At 35.1% G+C, this 25469-nt stretch overlaps 1 protein-coding gene across 2 annotated transcripts in view; it reads right to left on the reverse strand.

Annotated features, from left to right (window-relative positions):
• Positions 1 to 25469, reverse strand: part of MAN1A2 (mannosidase alpha class 1A member 2) — a 162113-nt gene that overhangs the window by 81727 nt on the left and 54917 nt on the right. For both annotated transcript variants that reach the window (XM_029228161.1, XM_029228162.1), the window contains 2 exons: positions 20818 to 20914; positions 3341 to 3459 (listed from right to left, as the gene is read on the reverse strand). In XM_029228161.1, the coding sequence (XP_029083994.1) occupies positions 3341 to 3459; positions 20818 to 20914 (216 nt within the window). The remainder of the gene's footprint in view (positions 1 to 3340; positions 3460 to 20817; positions 20915 to 25469) is intronic.

Genomic DNA, 25469 nt, shown 5'->3' on the forward strand with positions numbered 1-25469 from the left:
TCTAATCCTATACTCAGCTATAATATCTATTAGGAGAAAGCTTGGATCTCTCATATCCACACGGCTTCCCTTGGGTCTCTTCTCAGAAACGTCACCTTCAATATCCAATGGATATAAAATAGCAACCCCTCACCACCACTTACGCCAATCCTACTTACTCTTCTTTAAGAGTAAGCACTTATCACTATCTGACGTGCTATATTCAATATATCTTGAATATGTATTTACTGCTTTTCTCCTCAAACTAGAATAGAAACTAGTATAAACTAGAGATAAGACTCTGTTTTGTTAATTCCTGTATCCACAGATTTAGAACAGTGTCTGTCACAGAGAAGGCACTCAATAAATATATTTATTTATTTATTCATTACTTAATTTGGAAGTTTCAAATACAAGTTGGGACCAACTAGACAACAATTACACATAAGACAAGAGGGAGATGAGCTAAATTAAAGCATTCTAAGATCCTTATGTTTTTCAGAAGAAGGATAGAGAAAATTATTAATTTTAAACTTTGGTAAGTATACCTATTAAAATTTTAAGGGTAACCCCAAAATGAATGGAAATGGAAAGTATAAAGTCAAACTAGTAGAGGGAAAAAGAGACATGAAGTAATTTAATCCAAATAAGATAGACAGAAAATAAAGGCAAATGAGAAGTATAATAATGATATAGGTAGCAAAACAATGATTGAAGATTCAACTCTAAAAATATGTTATACTAAATGTAAATATTTCAAGCTTAACAGTTAAAAGACTCCAAGACTGGGCAAAAATAACAAAATCTAAATACGCACTATATGTAAAATATAGAGCTAAAACGTATGACACAGAAAGGGTAAAAGTGAAAGAATGGAAAATGACTGTGCTGATTATTAAGCTATTTTTTCTCAGCTTCAAATCCATCCTTCTACACTCTACTTCAGTATACTGAAACTAGAACTCTTCAAATGCATCTGGCTTCCTTATAAGCCCTGCTGATGATAGAAGGTTCTACAAAGGTCATGCAAAGCTGAAGGAAGAAAAACGAACTTATTCCTTCCAGTCTACTTCTAGTTTCTGACAGTGTCAAACCAGCCATGGTTCTTCACCCTGGCAGTGGTAGGTGGTTCCAGGTTACAGTTCCCCTGCCAGAGACACATTCCCCAAATCAGCCTCCTTGTGCCCTTTAGAGATACCAAGCTCTAACTAGGTACCCCCTCCTCAGAGGTCTGAGCCCCAGGTCTGAGAAGCCCCTTTTAAGAACTCCTAAGGTATCAAAAACAGAGTCCCAAGCTAGTAAATTTTAATGATCTCAACCTCTCCCCACTGTTCTCACAGTTCCAGGCACAGCAGCCATTTATTGTAGTTACTACCTCTTGTAATACCACAGTGTCCCCTTTCTGTCTTTTCAGTGCCCCATTACTTGGTTAACAATTCTAAACACTAAATTCTCTAATTTAAAAAACTGTACAGTTCTGGTTCTTGATTGAGCCAACTGACACAATGATATACCAACAAATTATGAGGCATAATAAAGCTGCCATATTAACAAACAGGAGTATTTGAGATTCACAAATGCCAATTCTCGCCAAATTAATCTATAAATTGAATGCAATCCTCAGCAAAATTTCAACACAGTTTTTCCAGAGCTTAAAAGAAGAACTGAGAATTGCTAAGATAATTTCCTAGTAGAATAAGATCAGATATCAAGATTCAGCTATAGATATTAAGCTTTTCTTATAAAACTAGTTAAGAATATAATAAATATTTAGACTACTAAAATATTGATGTAGGGATAAAGAGAAAAGCCAGTAGAAAAGAATAGAGTAATATAATACATGACTAATGTGGCATGTATAAATAGGAGAGAAATAAATGTGCTAGGATCAATTGATAGTTACCTATCTTAACCTACCCACAAACTCAACTATGTAAGGACTAAAAACCTAAATGCAAAAGCAGAACTTTAGAACATTTAGAATTAAATACAAGAATATATCTTCATGACCTTGAAGTACATAATCTCTAAGAGCTACATAACTATACAGGGGAAAAAGCCCTGCATTTCTCAATCCCCTTTTACAGTAAGGTGGGGCCACATGAGTTAGATTCACTCAATAATACACAAGCAAAAATGGGGTAACCAACTTCTGAGCAGTCACATATCTTTTCTCTACCCCTTCCTCCTTTATGCCACTGGAAGGTTTATCTACCCTATCTTGAGGAATCATCTTGTACCATGAGGTTGAAGCTTTATACTGAAGTTGACAGAATAATAAGACAAAGGATCCTAGGTCCTTGGTCATCGAGGAGCTACCCAAACCAGCCCTAAACTGTTTATCTTTGTACTTGACTTGCATGAAAGAGAAATGAACATGTATCTTGCTTAAGCTATTTTATACTAGATTTTCTGTCATTCACAGCCAAATCTAAACCTGATAATAAAAACTGTTCTGAGCTATGTCCAAAATGCTAAAATAATATAAAAGAAAGTAATCAGTTTTTGTCTAATTACCATCAGGAAAGGCTAATGATACAGAGTTTGAATGATACAGAGTTTGCCAAAGAGAAAAACAGATAAGGAGTGGCTTCTCACTACAGTCAGAAGGAACAGCAAGTAAAAATATCATGAAAGATGAAAATGAATATGACAAAATAGTCCACACATCTTTTAGGTGAAGACTGGTAACAAAGAAAATAACTGCTAACATTTACTGAACACTGAATATGTACCAGATTATTTCAAATAATCCTCACAATATTGCAATAGGATAGCAATTTTATGACAGGTTTAGAAAGAATAAGTAGCACTTACTTATAGGTAGGTTTCCCAAATATCACTAGAATTGTGACTGTGCTGGGCTTCAAACCTAAGCAGCACTACTTAACAACTATGCCAAAATGCTGGAAGGATGAGCATGTACCTAACTATGAAGGCGCTTCAAAACTGTGCCAAATCCACAACACTGTAAATCAACTATACTTCAATTTAAAAAATAAAATAGATTTTTTAAAAAATGTTTAAAAAACTGTGCCAATCATTATTTCTTTAAAAAATAATAAAACACTTAATATTTATAAAGTAATTTATGGTTTCCTGATGTTTCTAATTCAATGTGCTTTTTCTCCCTAACTCTTGCCTTAACACATGCAACACATTACCTTAAATGATAAGGGTAAGAAAAGGAAAAGGGAAATGGTGAGAAAGGGTGTTTATTTTACGCAAAAATTGAACAACTGACAATCGCAAAAGAAGAAGGGGGACTTAGGATTTCCTTAAACTGCTAGTATAACACTCAAAACTATTGTTACAGTGTCTTTTCATAGTCAATGGAATAAATTATGAATTGTATACTCACCACGCTGAAATCAAGGTTGTTTTCGATCCATTTTTGCCCATCTCGGAATTCATCATGAAGTCCCATAATATAAAGGGTATCCAAAGCATCTACTATAGTAGCACCCATTTGTGAACTTCCTATATATGGGGGGAAAATGTCATTAAAAAGATGCCCTTCATACAAGGTCTATTTTAATTTTTTATAGTTAAAAAGTAAATCAGGACTTCCCTGGTGGCATAGTGGTTAAGAATCTGCCTGCCAATGCAGGGGACACGGGTTCAAGCCCTGGTCTGGGAAGATTCCACATGCCGTGGAGCAACTAAGCCTGTGCGCCACAACTACTGAGCCTGCACTCTAGAGTCCGTTAGCCACAACTACTGGGCCCGTGTGCCACAACTACTGAAACCTATGAGCCTAAAGCCTGTGCTCTGCAACAAGAGAAGCCACAGCAATGAGAAGCCCATACACCACAACCAAGAGTAGCCCCCACTCGCTGCAACTAGAGAAAGCCCCACACAGCAACGAAGATCCAATGCAGCCAAAAATATAAATAAATAAATAAATAAATTGTTTTTTAAAAAAGTAAATCAAAGTAGAAATATAAGGATGAAAAAAATACTCAACATGGTTCACTTTTCCATAAGAATAGATAATATACATTGTTTAAAACATTTTCCTAAAGATGACACATTGATAACTAATAGGAAGATAAAGGAAAACTAAAATTATAATTCTCCTTAATTTTCTTCCTGGTCAGAAAATGAGATCTATCTACTTAACTGAGATAGATTGGGGGAAAAAAATAAAGAGGATTAATTTAAGAAATGGGGATGGTGGTTCAAGATGATAAGCTAAGTCATAAGACAACCAGGAACCATGCTCTTTTGGTACAAATTCATAGGAAGGTCAAAAAATATACTTAAAATAATAATAAAAGTATAACAAGGCTATAAAACCGTGATGGAATATAAACTATAATAGTCCTTAACAATCAAAAAGCAGGTAGAACATATTTAAAAAGAAGTCATAAAATAAAATGTGAGTAGAGAAAATCAAAATAGTAAGATCTACCCATCTTCAAGAAAGAGATCATCTTGATCTTAAAAGAAAATGTTTCAGGGAGGGAGGAACTAATTCAACAAAGCTAGCCTAACTGATACCAAAAACAGATACTGTAAACACAAGAAAACAGAACAGGCCAATCCTACTAATGAATATAACTGCAAATATCCTGAATAAGATACTGGCAAGACAAATCTAGTAGTGTAGTAAAAGAACAAATAACATGGAGCAGCTGGGTCCTCCCTAACCCCAGGAATTCAACTATTATTTCTACCTTCTGAGAATGAAAATCACCCACACAGCTTATTGTCTACATTAACATGACTTTACTGTTACACTGTCTTCATCAACATGAGTTTACTGTTCCAGAAAACTCTTGCTCAGAAAGAGAGAAGCTGCAAAATAAGTTATTGTTGATTCCAGGAACTTCTTGAAAGATCCATCAACTCTTTAACAGAAAGTATCAAATGATGGTTAACACTCTAAAACTCTAAACCTCTTACCTCCAAATTCTCCACTCACCAATCCAAAACTATTATATCATGATCCTTACCTAATCATAACCAAGCCATAATCAACCATAACTCTCCAACTGAAAGGCCCTTGTTAAACAAGACTTAAAATCTCAATATATATCTCAACTTTGTCCTTCCTCGTCTGACAGGCTTACTATGGCTCTGGTGAGGTAGTGATCTCCCTTACCATGGTAAGCATTAAACTCAGCTTTGTCTTATCAACAAGTTATCTTGGTGATATTTTAGGAGTCAGCATTCGACACTACTTAGGTTCACATTTTCCATTTAGTATTCCTTCTTTTCTTTCCTTTTTAATTCCGTTCCTTTTTCTCCTAAATAAATAGTGTTTTCTTGTGATGGTTTAAGGCTATACAAATTTGTTCTTATAATGACTGTCCTCAACCTACATCACATTTTCTTATTCATGTGCTCCTAATAATTTCTTCAACTTATCAAGAAGTATATCTTCCCACTAATAAAACACGTACTACACCACACTCTGATAAATCCCTTGGTCTTCTCTCCACTCAGTTCCCTTCATGTTGATATTAGCTGGGTTATTACAGACATACTTTCCCTTTTCTTTTCTTGTTCCTCAGCTTTTAATTAAGATAATAAAAATTTTATCAAGCCATTTAGTCACCCATATATCCCTATCTCTTGCATAATCATCTGAATTAAATATGTACCTCTTTTTATTTTTGTATTTTGTCCACAATATCATCCTTATTTTAAATCCTTAGGAGTCCCTGTTTTTGTTCTTATTTCAATTTTTATAGGTAGTTATGCTCAGTTCTCTAGTTATTTATTTAGCTCTATAAGTGCATGCTCCTCTAAGGTGCTGACTACTCTGAAATGGAAAAAGGCCTGACCCACATATTTATACCAATTCTAGTTGGTTCCACAAGGAGAGGTTTGTGCCACGAGCTAAACAGCACAACGAAGAAAAAGGCAAAACTGAAATTACTGGCTATCACTGTGAGTGCTTATCTAGACAACTCAAGGTTTCAACTGGAAAACATTAAAGGGTCTAAAACTACACTTGGGTCAAATAAGAATTAAAATATGACACAAAAGAATATATAAAGCATTAATAAAGATTTATTACAAGAACATAGGAGTCAACTGAACCAGTTCTCTGAGAAAAACTCATAACTTAAAAATTGTATACTATTTAATGAGAACAAATGAAAATGTTCTACTAAGAAAATAAGAAAAAGAATGATAAACTTGAGCAACGAAGTAGAAGAATCAGAAAAGCTAACGAAATAAATGAATTAGGAATAAAGAAAACTGTCAAAATAATAAATTCAAGAGATGGTTCTATGAAAAGAACTATACAATAAATCTAGGACCAACTGATTTTTTAAAAGTAGTCATGTGAATATAAAAACACAAAAAAAGGAATTGAGAGTATATTAAAAGGCAGATACAAAGGAAATTAAGAAAACTATTTTTAAAAAAGCCTAATTTAGCCGTATCATCCCAATAAATTTGAAAATGAGTGGAGTTGACAATTTTCTAAGAAAATAGGTATTATTTTGACTTATGAAAAAGGAAATAGAAAATCTAGATAAGCAGACCAAGAAACAGGAAATTGAGAAATTTTCAAAGAGCTACACACTATAAAAGTATCACACTCTAGAAGTTTCATAGAATAAATTCTACTTTAATTTTAAGGATGATAACTTTGACATAAATTTTGATAGAACATAGGAAAAGAAAGCTTAAAATTCAACTTAATGAATTCTGCATACCACTGATGCAAAAATATAATTTAGTAAGAAAAATAAAACTATTATCTGATCTCACTCATGAGCATCCTGGAAATATTTAGGAACAGGCTTGCTGGGGGGTATAGTAAGTTTGTGTTTATGAGAGACTGACAAACTGCTCTCCAGAGTGTACCACTGTATACTCCCAGCAGCAATGTATGAGAGGTCTAGTTGTTCCATCATCCTTCTCAGTATTTGACATTGTTGGTCTTTTTAATTTTATTCATTCTACTGGGTATGCAGGATTTTGCATTGTGGTTTGAATTTTAATTTCCCTGGTGACTGATGTGCTTATTGGCTACTCATTTACTTTCTTTGGTGAATTATTGGTGAATTATTTATATATTCTGAATACATCCTTATACATGTATCACAGATATTTTCTCCAATTCTGGGGCTTGCTTTTTCATTTCCTTAATGTCTTCTGGAAAGCAGAAATTTTTTATTTTCATGAACTCCAATTTAGCAATTTTTTTTTCCTTAATGGTTTATTCCTTTTGTATTCTAAAAGTTCTTTGCTCACCTCAAGGTCACAAAGATTTTCTCAAATTTTTTTTTTTTTTTTTTTTTTGCGTTACACGGGCCTCTCACTGTTGTGGCCTCTCCCGTTGCGGAGCACAGGCTCCAGACGCGCAGGCTCAGCGGCCATGGCTCACGGGCCCAGCCACTCCGCGGCATGTGGGATCTTCCCGGACCGGGGCACGAACCCGTGTCCCCTGCATCGGCAGGCGGACTCTCAACCACTGCGCCACCAGGGAAGCCCTCAAATATTTTTTACTGGAAGTTTTATACTTTAAGTTTTTATGTTTAGATCTATGATTCATTTCAAGTTCATTTTTCTATACAATGTTGAAGAGTTAAGGTTTTTATTTTTCTACATGAATATATAACTGACCCAACACCACTTATTAGAAAGACTTACCTATAACCCACTGAAAGGACCCTTGTTGAAAATCAATTAAAAATGTATGTGCAGTTCTATTTCTATTCTTTTCCAGTGATCTCTATGTCTATCTTTATGCTAAAACCATACTGTCCTCATTACTGAAGATTTACAGTAAATCGTAGAATCAAGTAGTGTAAATCCTTCAACTTTGTTCTTTTTTAAAAATTATTTTTATTATTGTACATACTTTGTGTTTTCATACAGATTTTAGAATCAGCCTATCAATTTATGTGGAAAGGTCATTTTTACTTAGATTGCTTTAAATCTAAATATGGATTTCAAGAGAACTAACAACAATACTGAGTATTCCAACTCATACAGGCATCTCTCTCCTTTAAGTCCTTTTAAATTTCTTTCAATAATCACAGTTTTCAGTGTACAGACTTTGCACATAGTTTGTTAAATTCATCCACATACACTTCATATTTTTATGCTACTGCAAATGGTATTATTTTAAAATTGTACTTACAACTGTTTATTGCTAGTATCTAGAAATGTAATTTATTTTGTATATCAAACTTGTATCATATGGCCTCATTACTAAATTTGTTTTCATTCTAGTACTTTTTTATTGTTGTTTGGTAGATTCCCTAGAATTTTCTTGTGTGTGTGGGTGAGTGGGTGTGTTTTAATACTCTTTATCAGGCTAAAAAAGTTCCCTTCCAGTCCAAGTTTGCTGAGAGTTTTTATTATGGATAGATATTGAGTATTGTTAAATGATTTTTCAGCATCTGAGATGCTCACAACATTTTCCTCTTTTCGTCCCTTAATATCTTCAGTTATATAGACTAATTTCCAAATGTTAAACCAACCACACATTCCTTGGATAAACCCCACTTGGTCATGAGGTATTATTCTTTTTACATATTGCTGAATTACATTTACTAAGATAAATCTAATTTGGTCAAAGATTTTTGTGTCCATGTTCATGAGGAACATTGGTCGATAGTTCCCTTTTATTGTAATATCATTGTTTGGTTTGGGTATTAGGGCTTTGGTGGTCCTACCAAGGAGATATAATTATCCTAAATGTGTAAGCACCTAACAAGAGTACCTCAAAATATATAAAGCAAAAGCTGACAGAATTGAAAGGAGTAAGAAAGAAATCCAATATTTCAGTTGGGAACTTCAACACCCCTCTCTCAGTAATTGACAGAACTACTAGATAGAAAATCAGCAAGAACAGAAGAAGCCTGAACAACCCCATAAACCAATGAGATCTAACTGACATTAGCAGAACATTCTACACCCAATAACAGTCACTACATACATAAACATTCTTTTCAAGCACCAATGGAACATTCACCAAGACAGGCCATATTCTGGGTCAAAAAGTAAACCTTAAATAATTTAGAAGAATTATAATCGCACAAAGTATATTCTTTGACCATAATGGAACTAAATTAGAAATCAGTCACAGAAAGAGAAAAGAAAAATCTCTAAGCATTTAGCAATTAAACAACTTACTCAAGGGAAGTTTTAAAACATACTGAATTGAATAAAAATGAAAACACAGCACATCAAAATCTTTCAGATGCAGCTAAAGCACCACTTGGCAGAAAATTTATGGCACTAAATGCTTACACTGGAAAAGGGGATTATGAACCTATAATCTAGGCTTCTATTTCAAGAAACTAGAAAAGCAAGAACAAAAGAAACCCAAATCATGCAGAAGAGTGGAAATAACGAAGAGCAGAAATCAAAGAATTGAAAACATAAAGAAAATATACAGAAGATCAATGAAACCAAAAGTTGCTTCTTTGAAAATATCAATAAATTTGATAAACTTCTAGCAGGACAAACAAAGAAAAATTACCAGTATTAGGAATGAAAGAGGGTTATAACTACAGCTGCCACAGATATTCAAAAGGTAACAAGATAATACTCCAAACAACTCTATGCACACAAAATCAGTAGCTTAGATGAAATAGACCAATTCCTCAAAATCATCAACTACCAAAACTAACCCAAGGTAAAACAGATAAACCGAATGGCCCTTATAGAGGATGTGAAATAAACTGAAGTTGTAGTTTAAAAACCTCCCAGAGGGCTTCCCTGGTGGCGCAGTGGTTGAGAGTCCGCCTGCCGATGGAGGGGACATGGGTTCGTGCCCCGGTCCGGGAAGATCCCACATGCCGCGGAGCGGCTAGGCCCGTGAGCCATGGCCACTGAGCCTGCGCGTCCGGAGCCTGTGCTCCGCAATGGGAGAGGCCACAACAGTGAGAGGCCCGCGTACTGCAAAAAAAAAACCTCCCAGAAAAAGAAGCTCCAGATGCAGATGGTTTCACTGGCAAATTATATCAAAAACTTGAGAAAAATATAAAACCAACAGTACACAATCTTTTCCAGAAAAATGAAGAGCAGAGAACACTTCCAAACTCATTTTATTAGGCCAAAATTACACTGATACTGAAACAAGACAATAGTTCAAGAAAAATACAAAACAATATCCTTCCCAAAATATGAATGCAAAATCCTCAAAATATTAGAATTCATTAGCAAGTTATAAATATCAAGAAGAATTTATACATACACACATACACTGAAAATAAAAGGTGCACTTCAAAAAGCATTGTAAGATCAAGTAACATTCTGTTCCAAATCAAAATTCTTTTAAATGCAAAAAAATCTATTCCTAACAAAAATCTTTCAATTCTCCAGGATATCTAACTAAAAATAATTAATTGTGACTATTAATCACTGCTGGAAAAGTTATTACCAGTGATAACTTATGTCCATCAACATTTTCTTCTTCCCACTCACAAGCTCCAGGGCTGAGCCCTAACTAGGCAAAACCAAAGGAATCTATCCCAACCCTCTGGGTATAGCTTTCAGGTCAAGGCTGGACACAAGACCCAGATAAACAAGAAACAAGGTGGTTTCTGAGAAAACCAAGCGCTGTCTTCTCTACAGTGTTCTCTTTTCTATAGATGTGTTAGTAGGAAGATATGAAGCTTCAAGTTGCTGCAGCCATCCCTCTATGAAGCCAGCCTGAAGATACAAACACAAAGAGGAAAATAGAGGAAAGAGATAAAGAAAAAAGCTTAGCTGGTACCAGATCCACTCTAGAACAACATTGAGCCGATTAAATTTCTTTTTTAGTTTAAGCCATTTTGAAATGGATCTTCTGTTATCTGTACATAAAGAATCCTCTGATGCCAAGGACAAACTAGACAAAAGTCAGAGCAATATGATTTCAGTTACCATATAAAAGAATGTTTTAATAGTCAAGGCTAAGAGACAGGAAATGAACACATTTTAAATTGTTTTCCTTATAATCTAGAATATTGTAAGAGTTCAATACCTGCCTATATGTTCCTATAGTAATAGACTAGACTTTTAAAGTTCCTCCCAACTCTTAAGATTCTGATTCTGTAAAGGCATACTGATTTGGGAGGTCAAATGAGACACTCAGAACTATGACTCCTCCCTTAGACTTCTTCTATTTAAATAAAAAGATTAAAAACAGATTTTTTAAAAAAAATCTCAAATCATACTCACTAGCAAGAATATGAGATGCAGAAAAGGAACAGAGCAAGTAGGAAACAGAGTCAAACTCTTTTTTATTAATCCTTTAATAAACTAACTACATGTCTAAAAATATAAGACAAAATAAACAATAAAGGATCCATTCCCACTTAGCTTATTTGGCTGAGAAAAAAATGTAACCACTCAAAAGTTTTTCTAAAAGTATAAGCAACTAATTTTGACTACTGAAAATAATACAGATTGCATTTTCACTTTTCTACCATTTCACTGTAATTTTGTCATAATGGATTTTTCCCATGTGCGGGTATTAATTTTCTTCTATCTTTAAAGTTTACTGAAGCAGAACAAAATATCAATTAGAAGCATGAACCTTAGCACTAAGCTGCCTGTAACCAAATTCTGGCTACATTATTTACTAGCTGTGCAACCTTGAATAAGTTAGTTAACCCTAACTGTGCTTCAGTTTCCTCATCTGTAAAATGGGAACAATAATAATAGTACCTGTCTCCTAGTGCACATAAATCACTTAAATCAGTCCTTGGCATACAGCACGTTTATTAGTCTGCTCAGGCTGCCATAACAAAACACCAACGACTAGGATGCTTAAACAACAAAAATTTATTTTCTCACAGTGCTGGAGGTTTGAAGACCAAGATCATGCTTCCAGTTTTTAGAGGAGCACCTTCCTCTTGGCTTGCAGATGTCCACCTTCTCACTATATCATACCCACATGGCCTTTCCTTGGTGCATGTGCAGGGGGAGAGAGAACTTGGGTGTTTCTTCCTCTTCTTTTAAGGGTACCAGCCCTATCTGATTAGGGCCCCTCGTTCAATCTTAATTACCTCTTAAAGGCTCTATCTCCAAATACAGTCACATTGGAAAGTAGAGCTTCAACATGTGAATTGATGGGGGACAAGGCTCAGTCCACCACAATATGCATTGTATAAATACTACAGATGTTGCTACTAATAACGTGTATGTGACTATTGTTCCAAAGGAAAATACAGTTTATTCAGAAACCCAATCACAGAATCTCTAAAGCAAATAACTGACCTCATGACTCAATAAAAAGGTACAACTTTTTATTGGAAAATACTTAATTGCTACTCATTACAAGATGATCCCTCAGAAATGGTGGACCAAAACTGACAAAATATTGCTTCTGCACTTTTAATGAGTTAAAAGGCTCATTTTGTAAAGTCACCCTTTCCATCTTTAAGCTCCTTTAATTTCTATGACCTCACAAATAACTTTGTTTACCCAGTAAATCAGCTTAATGATCCTAATGAGCAGCTGACAATAACTCACCTGACAATAATCTGAAGCTGCCACTGCCCTGGTCATCATTTAACAGCCTAACTAAATAGTGGTCTACAAAGGTCACTTCTGAAGAAGTCTGACAAAAGTGCCACAACTTAAAACCACCTTTCCTAAAAAAATAAATGCAATTATTTTTAAAAAGAAAAACATTAAGTCAAAACTTACTCATTACGATTTTAACAGAATCACATTCATTTAAGAAACATTCCTTTTGCTCCCTAAAAGAAATGATTTATATTGACTTATAAGGAATAAAATTTTAAGAAGTTACCTGGGTTTAAATTCAGCAAACAGTCTTTCCTTACACAGTTATTGCAATGATTAAATAAAATAAATGTATATTATCTACCTACTACCTTGCCTAGGACGATCTATCTGATAAGTGTTACTACATTAGATGTTCTGAGAAATAAGGTTTAAAAAACCAAGCAGAAAATTAACATCCAACTCATGTTTGATACATGTTCATATTCCAATTTTTTAAAAGGGCTCAGAGTTTACCACTGAGTTTAATATAAAGGGATGGTTACTTGCAGAGAGGATCTAATTTTAATTAATCACTAAATATAATGACTTTTAGTCCATTAATGTCTCATGTGGCATCCACAAAGGAACAGGAACTCTTCAGATCACTCTATAACCTCTGCTGAAGAAAAAAACTCTATTTCATTAAGTGACAGCCGCTAAATTAAATGTCATATATGAGACCTCTGGTGTCTTTGATTACCTAAAGGAAAATTTTTTTCCATTATTCCTCCATCCCAACATCTCTCAAACCCAGGAGAAATGATCTTTTCAGTCATTTTCTTTTTTGACAGAAAACAATCAAGCATCAAACAAATTATAAGAGAAATCATAGTGCTAGAAAAATTCTTCCAGAGTCACATTTTTTAAAAATGTTATTTGGATTACTGTGGTGTTGCATTACAATTACTAAAGATGATTGCCCTGCATATGACTAATATATGTGCTTTCTGCCCCATTAATATTTTCTTGCTTTCACCTACTGTTATTTAAAAGATATCCATCACATCAAGAAGCATCTAAAATGGGGGAAAGAAGTGAAGACTATAAAGAACAACTTGGTAATTCTCAAGACTTATCCTTGGATTAAGTAAAAGTTAAGTAAGTTAACTTACTCTTTTCAACTGATAAGTTTAACAAGAGAACTGAACTCAAGAGAGGTAGAAAGAGCAAATCCAAGTTAAACAAAGCTCTTCCCCAGGGGCTTCCCTGGTGGCGCAGTGGTTAAGAATCCACCTGCCAATGCAGGGGACACAGGTTCAATCCCTGGTCCGGGAAGATTCCACATGCCACAGAGCAACTAAGCCTGTACACCACAACTACTGAGCCTGAGCTCTAGAGCCAACAAGCCATAACTACCAAGCCCACGCACCACAACTATTGAAGCCCACACACCCTAGAGCCTGCGTGCCACAACTACTAAGCCTGCATACTTCAACTACTGAAGCCCACACGCCTAGAGCCCGTGCTCCACAACAAGAGAAGCCCCCACACTGCAACAAAGAGTAGCCACTGCTCGCCGCAACCAGAGAAAGACTGTGCACAGCAAAGAAGACCCAACGCAGCCAAAAAAAAAACCTCTTCCCCAGACCTCCATCCAGACACACACACTGTTAATTTTTCCCTTGGAACAATGAATGTAAAATATAATTCACTCAATTTACCGAATGAGTCACCTTGGCCATGTTACTTTTTTTTTTTTTTTTAACATACATAGATAGCACTACTGGAATTTCCCATCCTTTTTCTCCTCCTCTAAAATGTACAAGTATCACAATTGGTATTGTGTTGAAGATAAAAAATTACAAATTGGTACCTACCTTGCTTAAAGTAAAACAATGCAGAAAAAGCTTCAAAATACTCAAATAAATGACTAAAACATCTGTATGTAAATAGAAAATCTATCACATCTGTGTTTTCAAAAGCAACTATAACTAAATCTTGACTGAAACTTGCCAAAAAATACATGTTGCTTCAAATTATAGTTCCACAGAAATACAACAGTTCCCCCTCATCCACAGGGAATTCATCCCAAGATGTCCAGTGGATGCTTGAAAGCCTGCATAGTACTGAACTCTATATATACTATGTTTTTTCTCCTATACACACACACGTATGTTAAAGTTTAATTTATAAATGAGGCACAGTATGAGATTAACAACAGTAACTAATAATAAAACAGAACAATTATAATAATTTACTGTAACAAAAGTCATGTGAATGTGGTCTCTTTCTCTCTCTCTTCCTTAAAAGATATTATTGTACAAATTTAATGCCTTCTCCATCTTAACTAAGCACTTATTGCACTGTGGCCATAACTTGTACAGTTTAAGGTATAACAGCAAAACTAGCACAGTATTTCCTTCCTCACAATTTCACAAATAAAATATTCGTGCTTACCTTAGATCCATCAGCAAACGATTTTTTTTTCCTTTCCTTATTAAGTCAAGAACTTTCATCTTTTCACTTAAAGCAGCGGTCCCCAACCTTTTTAGCACCAGGGACCAGTTTCATGGAAGACAATTCTTCCATGGGGAGCGGCAGGTGAGGGGGGGATGGTTCAGGCAGTAATGTGAGCAATGGGGAGCGGCAGATGAAGCTTCACTCGCTTGCCCACCACTCACTCCTGCTGTGCGGCCTGGTCCCTAACAGGCCACAGACCAGTACTGGTATTCAGCCCAGGGGTTGGGGACACCTGACTTAAAAGAAGCACTTACAGCTTCTCTTTAGCAAATCCAAATTGCTGGCATCACTACTCTTGTGGTTTGGGGCTATTATTAAGTAAAATAAGGGTCACGTGAACAGAAGAACTGCAACATCTCCACGGCTGATCTCATAATCCACAGGGCTAATAAGTAACTAACAAGCAGGACAAAGGGATGGTTCACACCCTAGCCTGGAGGGAGCAGGATGGTGCAAGATTCATCACGCTACTCAGAAAGACACACAACTTAAAATTTATGAATTATTTCTGCAATTTTCCATTTAATATTTTCACACCAAAGTTTACTATTGAAACAAAACCTTAGATAAGGTTTTGCAGAGGGAAAACAAAACCTTAGATAAGAGGGGACTACAGTACTCAGGTTTTAGAAAGTACCTAAAAAGTTAGATCCTACTTTTAAAATGAAGGTAGAAAATGAAAACAGTAATTAGAAAAAGTAAACAAGAGAGCAACAGCCAGCTCTACCCACCACCAGTCCCTCCCATCAGGAAACTTGGACAATCCTCTTAGACAGCCTCATCCACCAGAGGGCAGACAGCAGAAGCAAGAAGAACTACAATCCTGCAGCTGGTGGAACAAAAACCACATTCACAGAAAGATAGACAAGATGAAAAGGCAGAGGGCTATGTACCAGATGAAGGAACAAGATAAAACCCCAGAAAAACAACTAAATGAAGTGGAGATAGGCAACCTTCCAGAAAAAGAATTCAGAATAATGACAGTGAAGAAAGTCCACGACCTCGGAAAAAGAATGTAGGCAAAGATCAAGAAGATGCCAGAAATGTTTAACAAAGACGTAGAAGAATTAAAGAACAAACAAACAGAGATAAACAATATAGTAACCGAAATGAAAAATACACTAGAAGGAATCAATAGCAGAATAACTGAGGCAGAAGAACGGATAAGTGACCTGGAAGACAGAATGGTGGAATTCACTACTGAGGAACAGAATAAAGAAAAAAGAATGAAAAGAAACGAAGACAGCCTAAAAGACCTCTGGGACAACACTAAACACAACAACATTTGCATTATAGGGGTCCCAGAAGGAGAAGAGAGAGAGAAAGGACCCAAGAAAATATTTGAAGAGATTATAGTTGAAAACTTCCCAAACATGGGAAAGGAAATAGCCACCCAAGTCCAGGAAGTACAGCAAGTCTCATATAGGATAAACCCAAGGAGAAACATGCCGTGACACATAGTAATCAAACTGACAAAAATTAAAGATAATGGAAAATTATTGAAAGCAGCAAGGGAAAAAGGACAAATAACATACAAGGGAACCCCAATAAGGTCAACAGCTGATTTCTCGGCAGAAACTCTACAAGCCAGAAGGGAGTGGCAGGACATATTTAAAGTGATGAAAGGGAAGAACCTACAACCAAGATGACTCTACCCGGCAAGGATCTCATTCAGATTCGATGGAGAAATCAAAAGCTTTACAGACAAGCAAAAGCTAACTGAATTCAGCACCACCAAACCAGCTATACAACAAATGCTAAAGGAACTTCTCTAGGCAGGAAACACAAAGAGAAGGAAAGACCTACAATAACAAACCCAAAACAATTAAGAAAATGGTAAGAGGAACATACATATCGATAATTACCCTAAACGTCAATGGATTAAATGCTCCAGCCAAAAGACACAGACTCACTGAATGGATACAAAAACAAGACCCTTATATATACTGTCTACAAAGGACCCACTTCAGACCTAGGGACACATACAGACTAAAAGTGAGGGGATGGAAAAAGATATTCCATGCAAATGGAATTCAAAAGAAAGCTGGAGTAGCAATACTCATATCAGATAAAATAGACTTTAAAATAAAGAATGTTACAAGAGACAAGGAAGGACACTACATAATGATCAAGGATCAATCCAAGAAGAAGATATGAGAATTATAAATATATATGCAACCAACATAGGAGCACCTCAAGACCTAAGGCAACTGCTAACAGCTATAAAAGAGGAAATCAACAGTAACACAATAGTGGGGGAATTTAAAACCTCACTTACACCAATGGACACATCATCCAAACAGAAAATTAATAAGGAAACACAAGCTTTAAATTACACAATAGACTAGATAGATTTAATTGATATTTATAGGACATTCCATCCAAAAACAGCAGATAACACTTTCTTCTCAAGTGCATATGGAACCTTCTCCAGGATAGATCACATCTTGGGTCACAAATCAAGGCTCAGTAAATTTAAGAAAATTGAAATCATATCAAGCATCTTTTCTGACCACAATGCTATGAGATTAGAAATCAATTACAGGGAAAAAAACATAAAAAACACAAACACCTGGAGGTTAAACAATACATTACTAAATAACCAACGGATCACTGAAGAAATCAAAGAGGAAATCAAAAAATACCTAGAGACAAATGACAATGAAAACACGATGATCCAAAACCTATGGGATGCAGCAAAAGCAGTTCTAAGAGGGAAGTTTATAGCAATACAAGCCTACCGCAAGAAAGAAGAAAAATCTCAAATAAACAATCTAAGCTTATACCTAAAGGAACTAGAGAAAGAAGAACAAACAAAACCCAAAGTTAGCAGAAGGAAAGAAATCATAAAGATCAGAGCAGAAATAAATGAAATAGAAACAAAGAAAACAAGAGCAAAGATCAATAAAACTAAAAGCTGGTTCTTTGAGAAGACAAACAAAATTGATAAACCGTTAGCCAGACTCATCAAGAAAAAGAGGGAGAGGACTCAAATCAATAAAATTAGAAATGAAAAAGGAGAAGTTACAACAGACACCACAGAAATACGAAGCATCCTAAGAGACTACTACAAGCAACTGTATGCCAATAAAATGGACAACCTGGAAGAAAAGGACAAATTCTTAGAAAGGTATAACCTTCCAAGACTGAACCAGGAAGAAATAGAAAATATGAACAGACCAATAACAACTAATGAAATTCAAACTGCGATTAAAAGTCTTCCAACAAACAAAAGTCCAAGACCACATGGCTTCACAGGTAAATTCTATCAAACATTTATAGACGAGGGAACACCCATCCTCCTCAAACTTTTCCAAAAAATAGCAGAGGGAGGAACACTCCCAAACTCATTCTATGAGGCCACCAACACCCTGATACCAAAACCAGACAAAGATGCTAAAAAAAAAAAAGAAAATTACAGACCAATATCACTGATGAATATAGATGCCAAAATCCTCGACAAACACTAGTAAACAGAATCCAACAACACGTTAAAAGGATCATACTCCATGATCAAGTGAAATTTATTCCAGGAATGCAAGGATTCTTCCATGTATGCAAATCAATCAATGTGATACACCATATTAACAAACTGAAGCAGAAAAACTATATGATCATCTCAATAGGTGCAGAAAAAGCTTCTGACAAAATTCAACACCCATTTATGATAAAAACTCTCCAGAAACTGAGCATAGAGGGAACCTATCTCAACATAATAAAGGCCATTATGACAAAACCACAGCAAATATCATTCTCAATGGTGAAAAACTGAAAGCATTTCCTCTAAGATCAGGAACAGGACAAAGATGTCCTCTCTCACCACTATTAGTCAACATAGTTTTCGAAGTCCTAGCCACAGCAATCAGAGAAGAAAAAGAAATAAAAGGAATACAATTGGAAAAGAAGAAGTAAAACTGTCACTGTTTGCAGATGACATGACAAATTGGAAAAGAAGAAGCAAAACTGTCACTGTTTGCAGAGAATCCTAAGGATGCCACCAGAAAACTACTAGAGCTAATCAATGAATTTGGTAAAGTTGCAGGATACAAAATTAATGCACAGAAATCTCTTGCATTCCTATACAATAATGATGAAAAATCTGAAAGAGAAATTAAGGAAACACTCCCATTTACAATTACAACAAAAAGAATAAAATACCTAGAAGTAAACCTACCTAGGGAGACAAAACACCTGTATGCAGAAAACTATAAGACACTGATGAAAGAAATTAAAGATGAAACAAACAGATGCAGAGATATACCATATTCTTGGATTGGAAGAATCAACATTGTGAAAATGACTACACTACCCAAAGCAATCTACAGATTCAATTCAATCCCTATCCAATTACCAATGGCATTTTTTTATAGAACTAGAACAAAAAATCTTAAAATTTGTATGGAGACACAAAAGACCCCGAATAGCCAAAGCAGTCTTGAGGGAAGAAAATGGAGCTGGAGGAAACAGGCTTCCAGACTTCAGACTATACTACAAAGCTACAGTAATCAAGACAATATGGTACTGGCACAAAAACAGAAATATAGATCAATGGAACAGGATAGAAAGCTCAGAGATAAACCCACGCACCTATGGTCAACTAATCTATGACAAAGGAGGCAAGGATATACAATGGAGAAAAGACAGCCTTTTCAATAAGTGGTGCTGGGAGAACTGGACAGCTACATGCAAAAGAATGACATTAGAACACTCCCTAACACCATACACAAAAATAAACTCAAAATGGATTAGAGACCTAAATGTAAGACCTGACACTATAAAACTCTTAGAGGAAAACATAGGAAGAACACTCTTTGACATAAATCACAGCAAGATCTTTTTTGATCCACCTCCTAGAGTAATGGAAATAAAAACAAAAATAAACAAATGGGACCTAATGAAACTTCAAAGCTTTTGCAAAGCAAAGGAAACTACAAACAAGATGAAAAGACAACCCTCAGAATGGGGGAAAATATTTGCAAACGAATCAATGGACAAAGGATTAATCTCCAAAATATACAAACAGCTCATGCAGCTCAATATTGAAAAGACAAACAACCCAATTCAAAGATAGGCAGAAGACCTAAATAGACATTTCTCCGAAGAAGGCATGCAGATGGCCAAGAAGCACATGAAAAGCCGCTCAACATCACTAATTATTAGAGAAATGCAAATCAAAACTACAATGAGGTATCACCTCACACCAGTTATAATGGGCATCATCAGAAAATCTACAAACAACAAATGCTGGAGAGGGTGTGGAGAAAAGGAAGCCCTCTTGCACTGTTGGTGGGAATATAAATTGATACAGCCACTATGGAGAACAGTATGGAGGTTCCTTAAAAAACTAAAAACAGAATTACCATATGACCCAGCAATCCCACTACTGAGCATATACCCAGAGAAAACCATAATTCAAAAAGACACGTGCACCCCAATGTTCACTGCAGCACTATGTACAACAGCTAGTACATGGAAGCAACCTAAATGCCCACTGACAGACGAATGGATAAAGAAGATGTGGCATATATATAGAATGGAATATTACTCAGGCATAAAGAGGAATGAAATTGGGTCATCTGTAGAGACGTGGATAGATCTAGAAACTGTCATACAGAGTGAAGTAAGTCAGAAAGAGAGAAACAAATACCGTATACTAATGCATGTATATGGAACCTAGAAAAATGGTACAGATGAACCGGTTTGCAGGGCAGCAATTGAGACACAGATGTAGAGAACAAACGTATGGACACCAAGTGGGGAAAGTGGCGGGGGCGGGGTGGTGGTGTGATGAATTGGGAGATTGGGATTGACATATATACACTGATGTGTATAAAATGGGTAACTAATGAGAACCTGCTGTATAAAAAAATAAATAAAATTTTTTTAAAAAAGTAAACTTACCAAATATATTAGTGGAGTGTCCTTTCCTTGCAATAGGTCTCAGTTCATTATGTCCCCATCCATATATCCTGTAATTATCCCATGCATGTTTCATCATCTGAGAAAGGAAAAATTATAACCCATCAATTTATATTTTTCACAGACTGTTATCTTTATATTTCACATAATTTAGAGATTCTATTACTATATCCTTACACATTCTCCTGTATCTCCTACTTTAGTATATTATTCTATTAACACCTGTATCAGTGTGAAAACACACATAATCATGTTTACCTTAAGTCTATACAACAGAACAAAAAATGAGTTGTAATAGAAAAACTGTTTTTATTGGGGAGAAAGGTGTCTATTTGGCATTCTTTCCTTTTAGGAACTGCCAATCCTTTTGGAAACAGCTCTCCTTCCCTCACTGTGATTATGACAAAGCTGTCAAAAAGCGGCTCTGATTCCACAACCAATTAACACAGCCTAGCTAGAGTATCCATAACCTTTAGACCAAAGATCAGCAAACTCTTCCTATAAAGTAAATATTTTAGGCTCTGCAGTCCGTAAGTATGTATAGCAACTACTAAACTTGGCTATTGCAAGCAAGTTTAAAGCAGCCCTAGACAATACATAAACAAATGGGCATGACTGGGTTCTAATTAAACTGTATTTTAAAAAAATAAAAGCAGCCCTAGACAATACATAAACAAATGAGCATGACTGGGTTCCAATTAAACTGTATTTTTAAAAAATAGGCAGCAATCAGAATTTGGCCAGCAGGTTGTAGTTTGCCAACTCCTGACCTACACAAAGTGATTGAGTACATGTGACTCAAGTAAAGGCAATCAAGTCCTTTCATACATATTGTTATAGACACCAGCAGACAGAGGGACTCTCATTTTGCAATCTCAAGATCTATGTAATATATAATCCTGGAGCTGATGGGGTCTCTCTCCCAACATGTAGAAACTAAATAAAAAAAGAAAACAGAAAGAGACATGCATATTATTGACAATAACATCTACAGACTTGGATTCAGCCAAACTTGAAGCTCTAGTTCAGAGCCCCTAAGCTAAAAAATATTTTTATATCAATTAGTTTGAACTGAGTTTCTTACAAGCCAGGGAGTACTAAGCTACACAACAGCAGAGTATTTAATTATATATTAGTTGAATTATGTAATAGTAGCCTGTGGTATATCAAACATAATATTCATTAAAACATTTATCAACTTGTTTTTTGCAGCCAGCATTACTCAGACACCAAAACTAGGCAAAGACATTACAAGGGAATTAAAAACCAACATATCTCAAAATTCCTTAACAATTCCTTAACAAAAAGTGACAATATATAAAGAGGATACTACACAATGACCAAGTGCAGTTTAACCCAGGAATATAAGTCTAATTTAACATTCAAAAACACATCACTATAATTCACCATGTTAACGGAATAAAAAGAAAAAAATCATACAAGCATCTTTTTAGATGTAGAGAAAACATTTGACAAAATTCAACACCAATTCATGAAAAAAACTTTCAGTAAACTACAACTACAAGGCAACATCCTCAACTTAATTAAGGGCATCTTCAAAAAAAACCTACAGCTAACATCATACTTAATGGTAAAAGACCCTACTCCTAAAGTTGAGAACAAATCAAGTACATCTATTCTCATCACTTCTTTTCAACAATGTACTGAAAGTCCTAGCCATGGCAATAAGAAGAAGAAATAATAGGCATAAAAATCAAAAAGGAAAAAGGAAAAGTACCTCTATTCACAGACGACATGACTATGTACAAGGGAAATCCTAAGCAATCTTAAAATAAAAAGCCACTAAAACTAGAAGATGACTTCAGTAAATAAGATACACGTTCTGCAAACTAAAATAAATTATATTTCTATATGCTAGTAATGAACATGAAATGGAAATTCAAAAACAATTCCATTTATACTAGCATCAAAAAACATGAAATAGAACATGTGCAAGAACTATACACTAAGAACTACAAAACACTGCTGAGGTAAATTAAAGAAAACCTAAATAAGTGGACAGATATGCTCAGGGAATGAAAAAGTCAATACTGTTAAGATGACAATTCTTCCCAAATCATCTACAGATTCAATGAAAACCCAATCAAAATCCCAGCAACCTTTTATTTTCACAGAAAAGCTAATTCAATAAAGTCAAAGGACTTAGAATGGCCAAAACTATTTTTAAAAGAACAAAGTTGGAGGACTTAACTGATTTCAAAACTTAACTATAAAAGTCAATCAACAGTGTCGTACTCTCATTAAGGACAGGAATATAGATTAATGAAACAGATATGAGTCCAGAAAGAGACTCAACATCTGTTGATTTTATCAATTGATTTTGAACAAAAGTGCCAAGGTAATTCAATCAAGAAAGGATAATATTTTCAACAAATAATTCTGGAACACTAAAAAGCCCTATGGGGAGAAAATGAAGCACAACCTTTACTTCACACAATAAACAAAAAAAAAAATAACTCACAACAGATCACAGACTGAAATGTCAAACTAAAACAAACATATGTCCACAAAAAGACTTGTACACAAATGTACATAGCAACTTTATTCATAATAGCCAAAAACTGGACCAAAGGTTGAACAAATGTTCAACAGGTGAATGAATAAAACAAATCATCGTATAGCCATACAATGGAATACTACGAAGAAAAAAAAATTACCTTTATTGTAATATACATAGATGAATCTCAAAAACATGCTGAGCCAAAGCCCAGAAACAAAATATCACATACCTTATGACTCCATTTCACTGAAACTCTAGAAAAGACAAATCTAATCTATAATGATTAAAAGCGGACCAGCAGTTGCCTGGGGCCAAGGAATGGGGTAGACTGAAGAGGGGCACAAATAAACCATTCTGAGATTATGGACCTATTCACAGCTTGATCGACACTGTTGTTACTCAAGTATATACATCTGTCAAAACTCATCAAGCTATACTCTTAAAATAAATACATTTTATTGTACATAAATTATGTCTCAATAAAGTTGAATTTTTAAAAAAATCTAATAGCCTGTCCTATCTTCCCCACTTTCCTTTCCTTCCACTTTCCTGAGCCAATCACTTAAACTCTTTGACCTGCTTTTCTATTTACCACTGTATTTCTAAGTACATTTTTTACTGCTATTTCTTGATTTTAAAAAAAGTTTTAGCTATTTACTATATTCCCCTATAGTTAAGATAATTTAGCTTTCGTATACACTATCAGCTCACCTCCACATAAACTTCCCCACATATATTCCCTGGCTCACATCCTTCCAATGTAGTTAACAACATGTTTTTCTTACAATTACTGTATTATTTTGTTCAACTTTTGTTTTCCCTGATGTTAACTACTGGTCTGAAGTTTGGTGGGTATTTTTGTTGATGTAGTTTTAAATGTAACAATTATTAATTTACTTCCAAATTATACTTGAGTTTCAAAATTTGTCTCAATATAATTAAACACATCAGATAAACCATTAGTTCCATTTTATTCTCTGATAAATCCTTCCTGAGGCTCTCTATCCTCCTAACTCTAACCTGGACTTCCATTCTCTCAACCTGAAGCACAGCCATCATCTGATCCCCTTTTTCACAGTCCTGAGACTGACCTTCCTTTCTCTCTCTAGTGACAGATCCTGTTTCCAAAATCGTTCATCTTCCTATTTTTATGCTGAAGCATATTTTGCAGTAGCAATCTGAGAAAACATCTAAAAATATCTTTACCCTCAGATTTGATTCATAATTTGGCTGAATACATAATTCTTCCTAAGCCTTAGCTCCATTCTCTTCCACTTTCTAATATTATTGTTGAGGAATCTAATGTGCCATTATGTACAATCCAAATCTTTTGGGTGAAACTATTTTTTTCTCTGTAAACTTTTAGGATCTGTTTTTTATGCCTCTTTTTCTAAAATTTCAGTAGGAGTCTTTGAATTGTTTCTTTGACTTCTTCCCCTCTATTTTCCCTGTTCTTTTTCCAAAACTCCTAATTAATCACTTGTTAGATGTTCCAGATTGATCTTATCATTTTTCTTGTTTCCTTAATCTTTTGTCCTTCCAAGAGATTTGCTCAATTTTATCTTCCAACTCTTCTACTGAATTTTTTAATGTATCAATATCTTTAATTTCTAAGAACTCTTCCTTATTCTGTAAATGTTCCTTTTTATAACTTATTCTCATTTCATGAATTTAATTTTTTGGCATCCTAAAGATATTCCTTTTTGATATATGTATTCTGCTCCCTGTATGGCTTCTGTATCCTCTAAATTCCTTTCTTCCATTTGTCTCATGTGAGAAACTTTCCTTACATGTCTGGTGATCCGTGGTTTGCTCTTCACATATGAGTGAAGCACTTACAAGACAATCAAAGGCTGTCAGTGAAGAGGCAAGACTTATTGACTGAGCCTCATCTTAGGGAGCTCAGATGAAACCCAGGGGTGTTTCACTGAGAAATAGACTAGGTCTTTCCTCTTGGGCCAGTCAAGTCTCTCCAGACAGAAGTCCTTCATTTTCCTGCTAATTGAAAATACACCTGGCTGCCAGAATTCAAAGAGTTGAGCAGGATAAAGTTGTCTCAATATTCAGAATCCATTTTTCACTTAATTCCCTCCATCCCCACTACTCGCTTCAC

Source organism: Monodon monoceros, unplaced genomic scaffold (assembly GCF_005190385.1).
Source record: "Monodon monoceros isolate NGI ecotype Baffin Bay Population unplaced genomic scaffold, NGI_Narwhal_1 Super_Scaffold_18, whole genome shotgun sequence".
NCBI lineage: Eukaryota > Metazoa > Chordata > Mammalia > Artiodactyla > Monodontidae > Monodon > Monodon monoceros.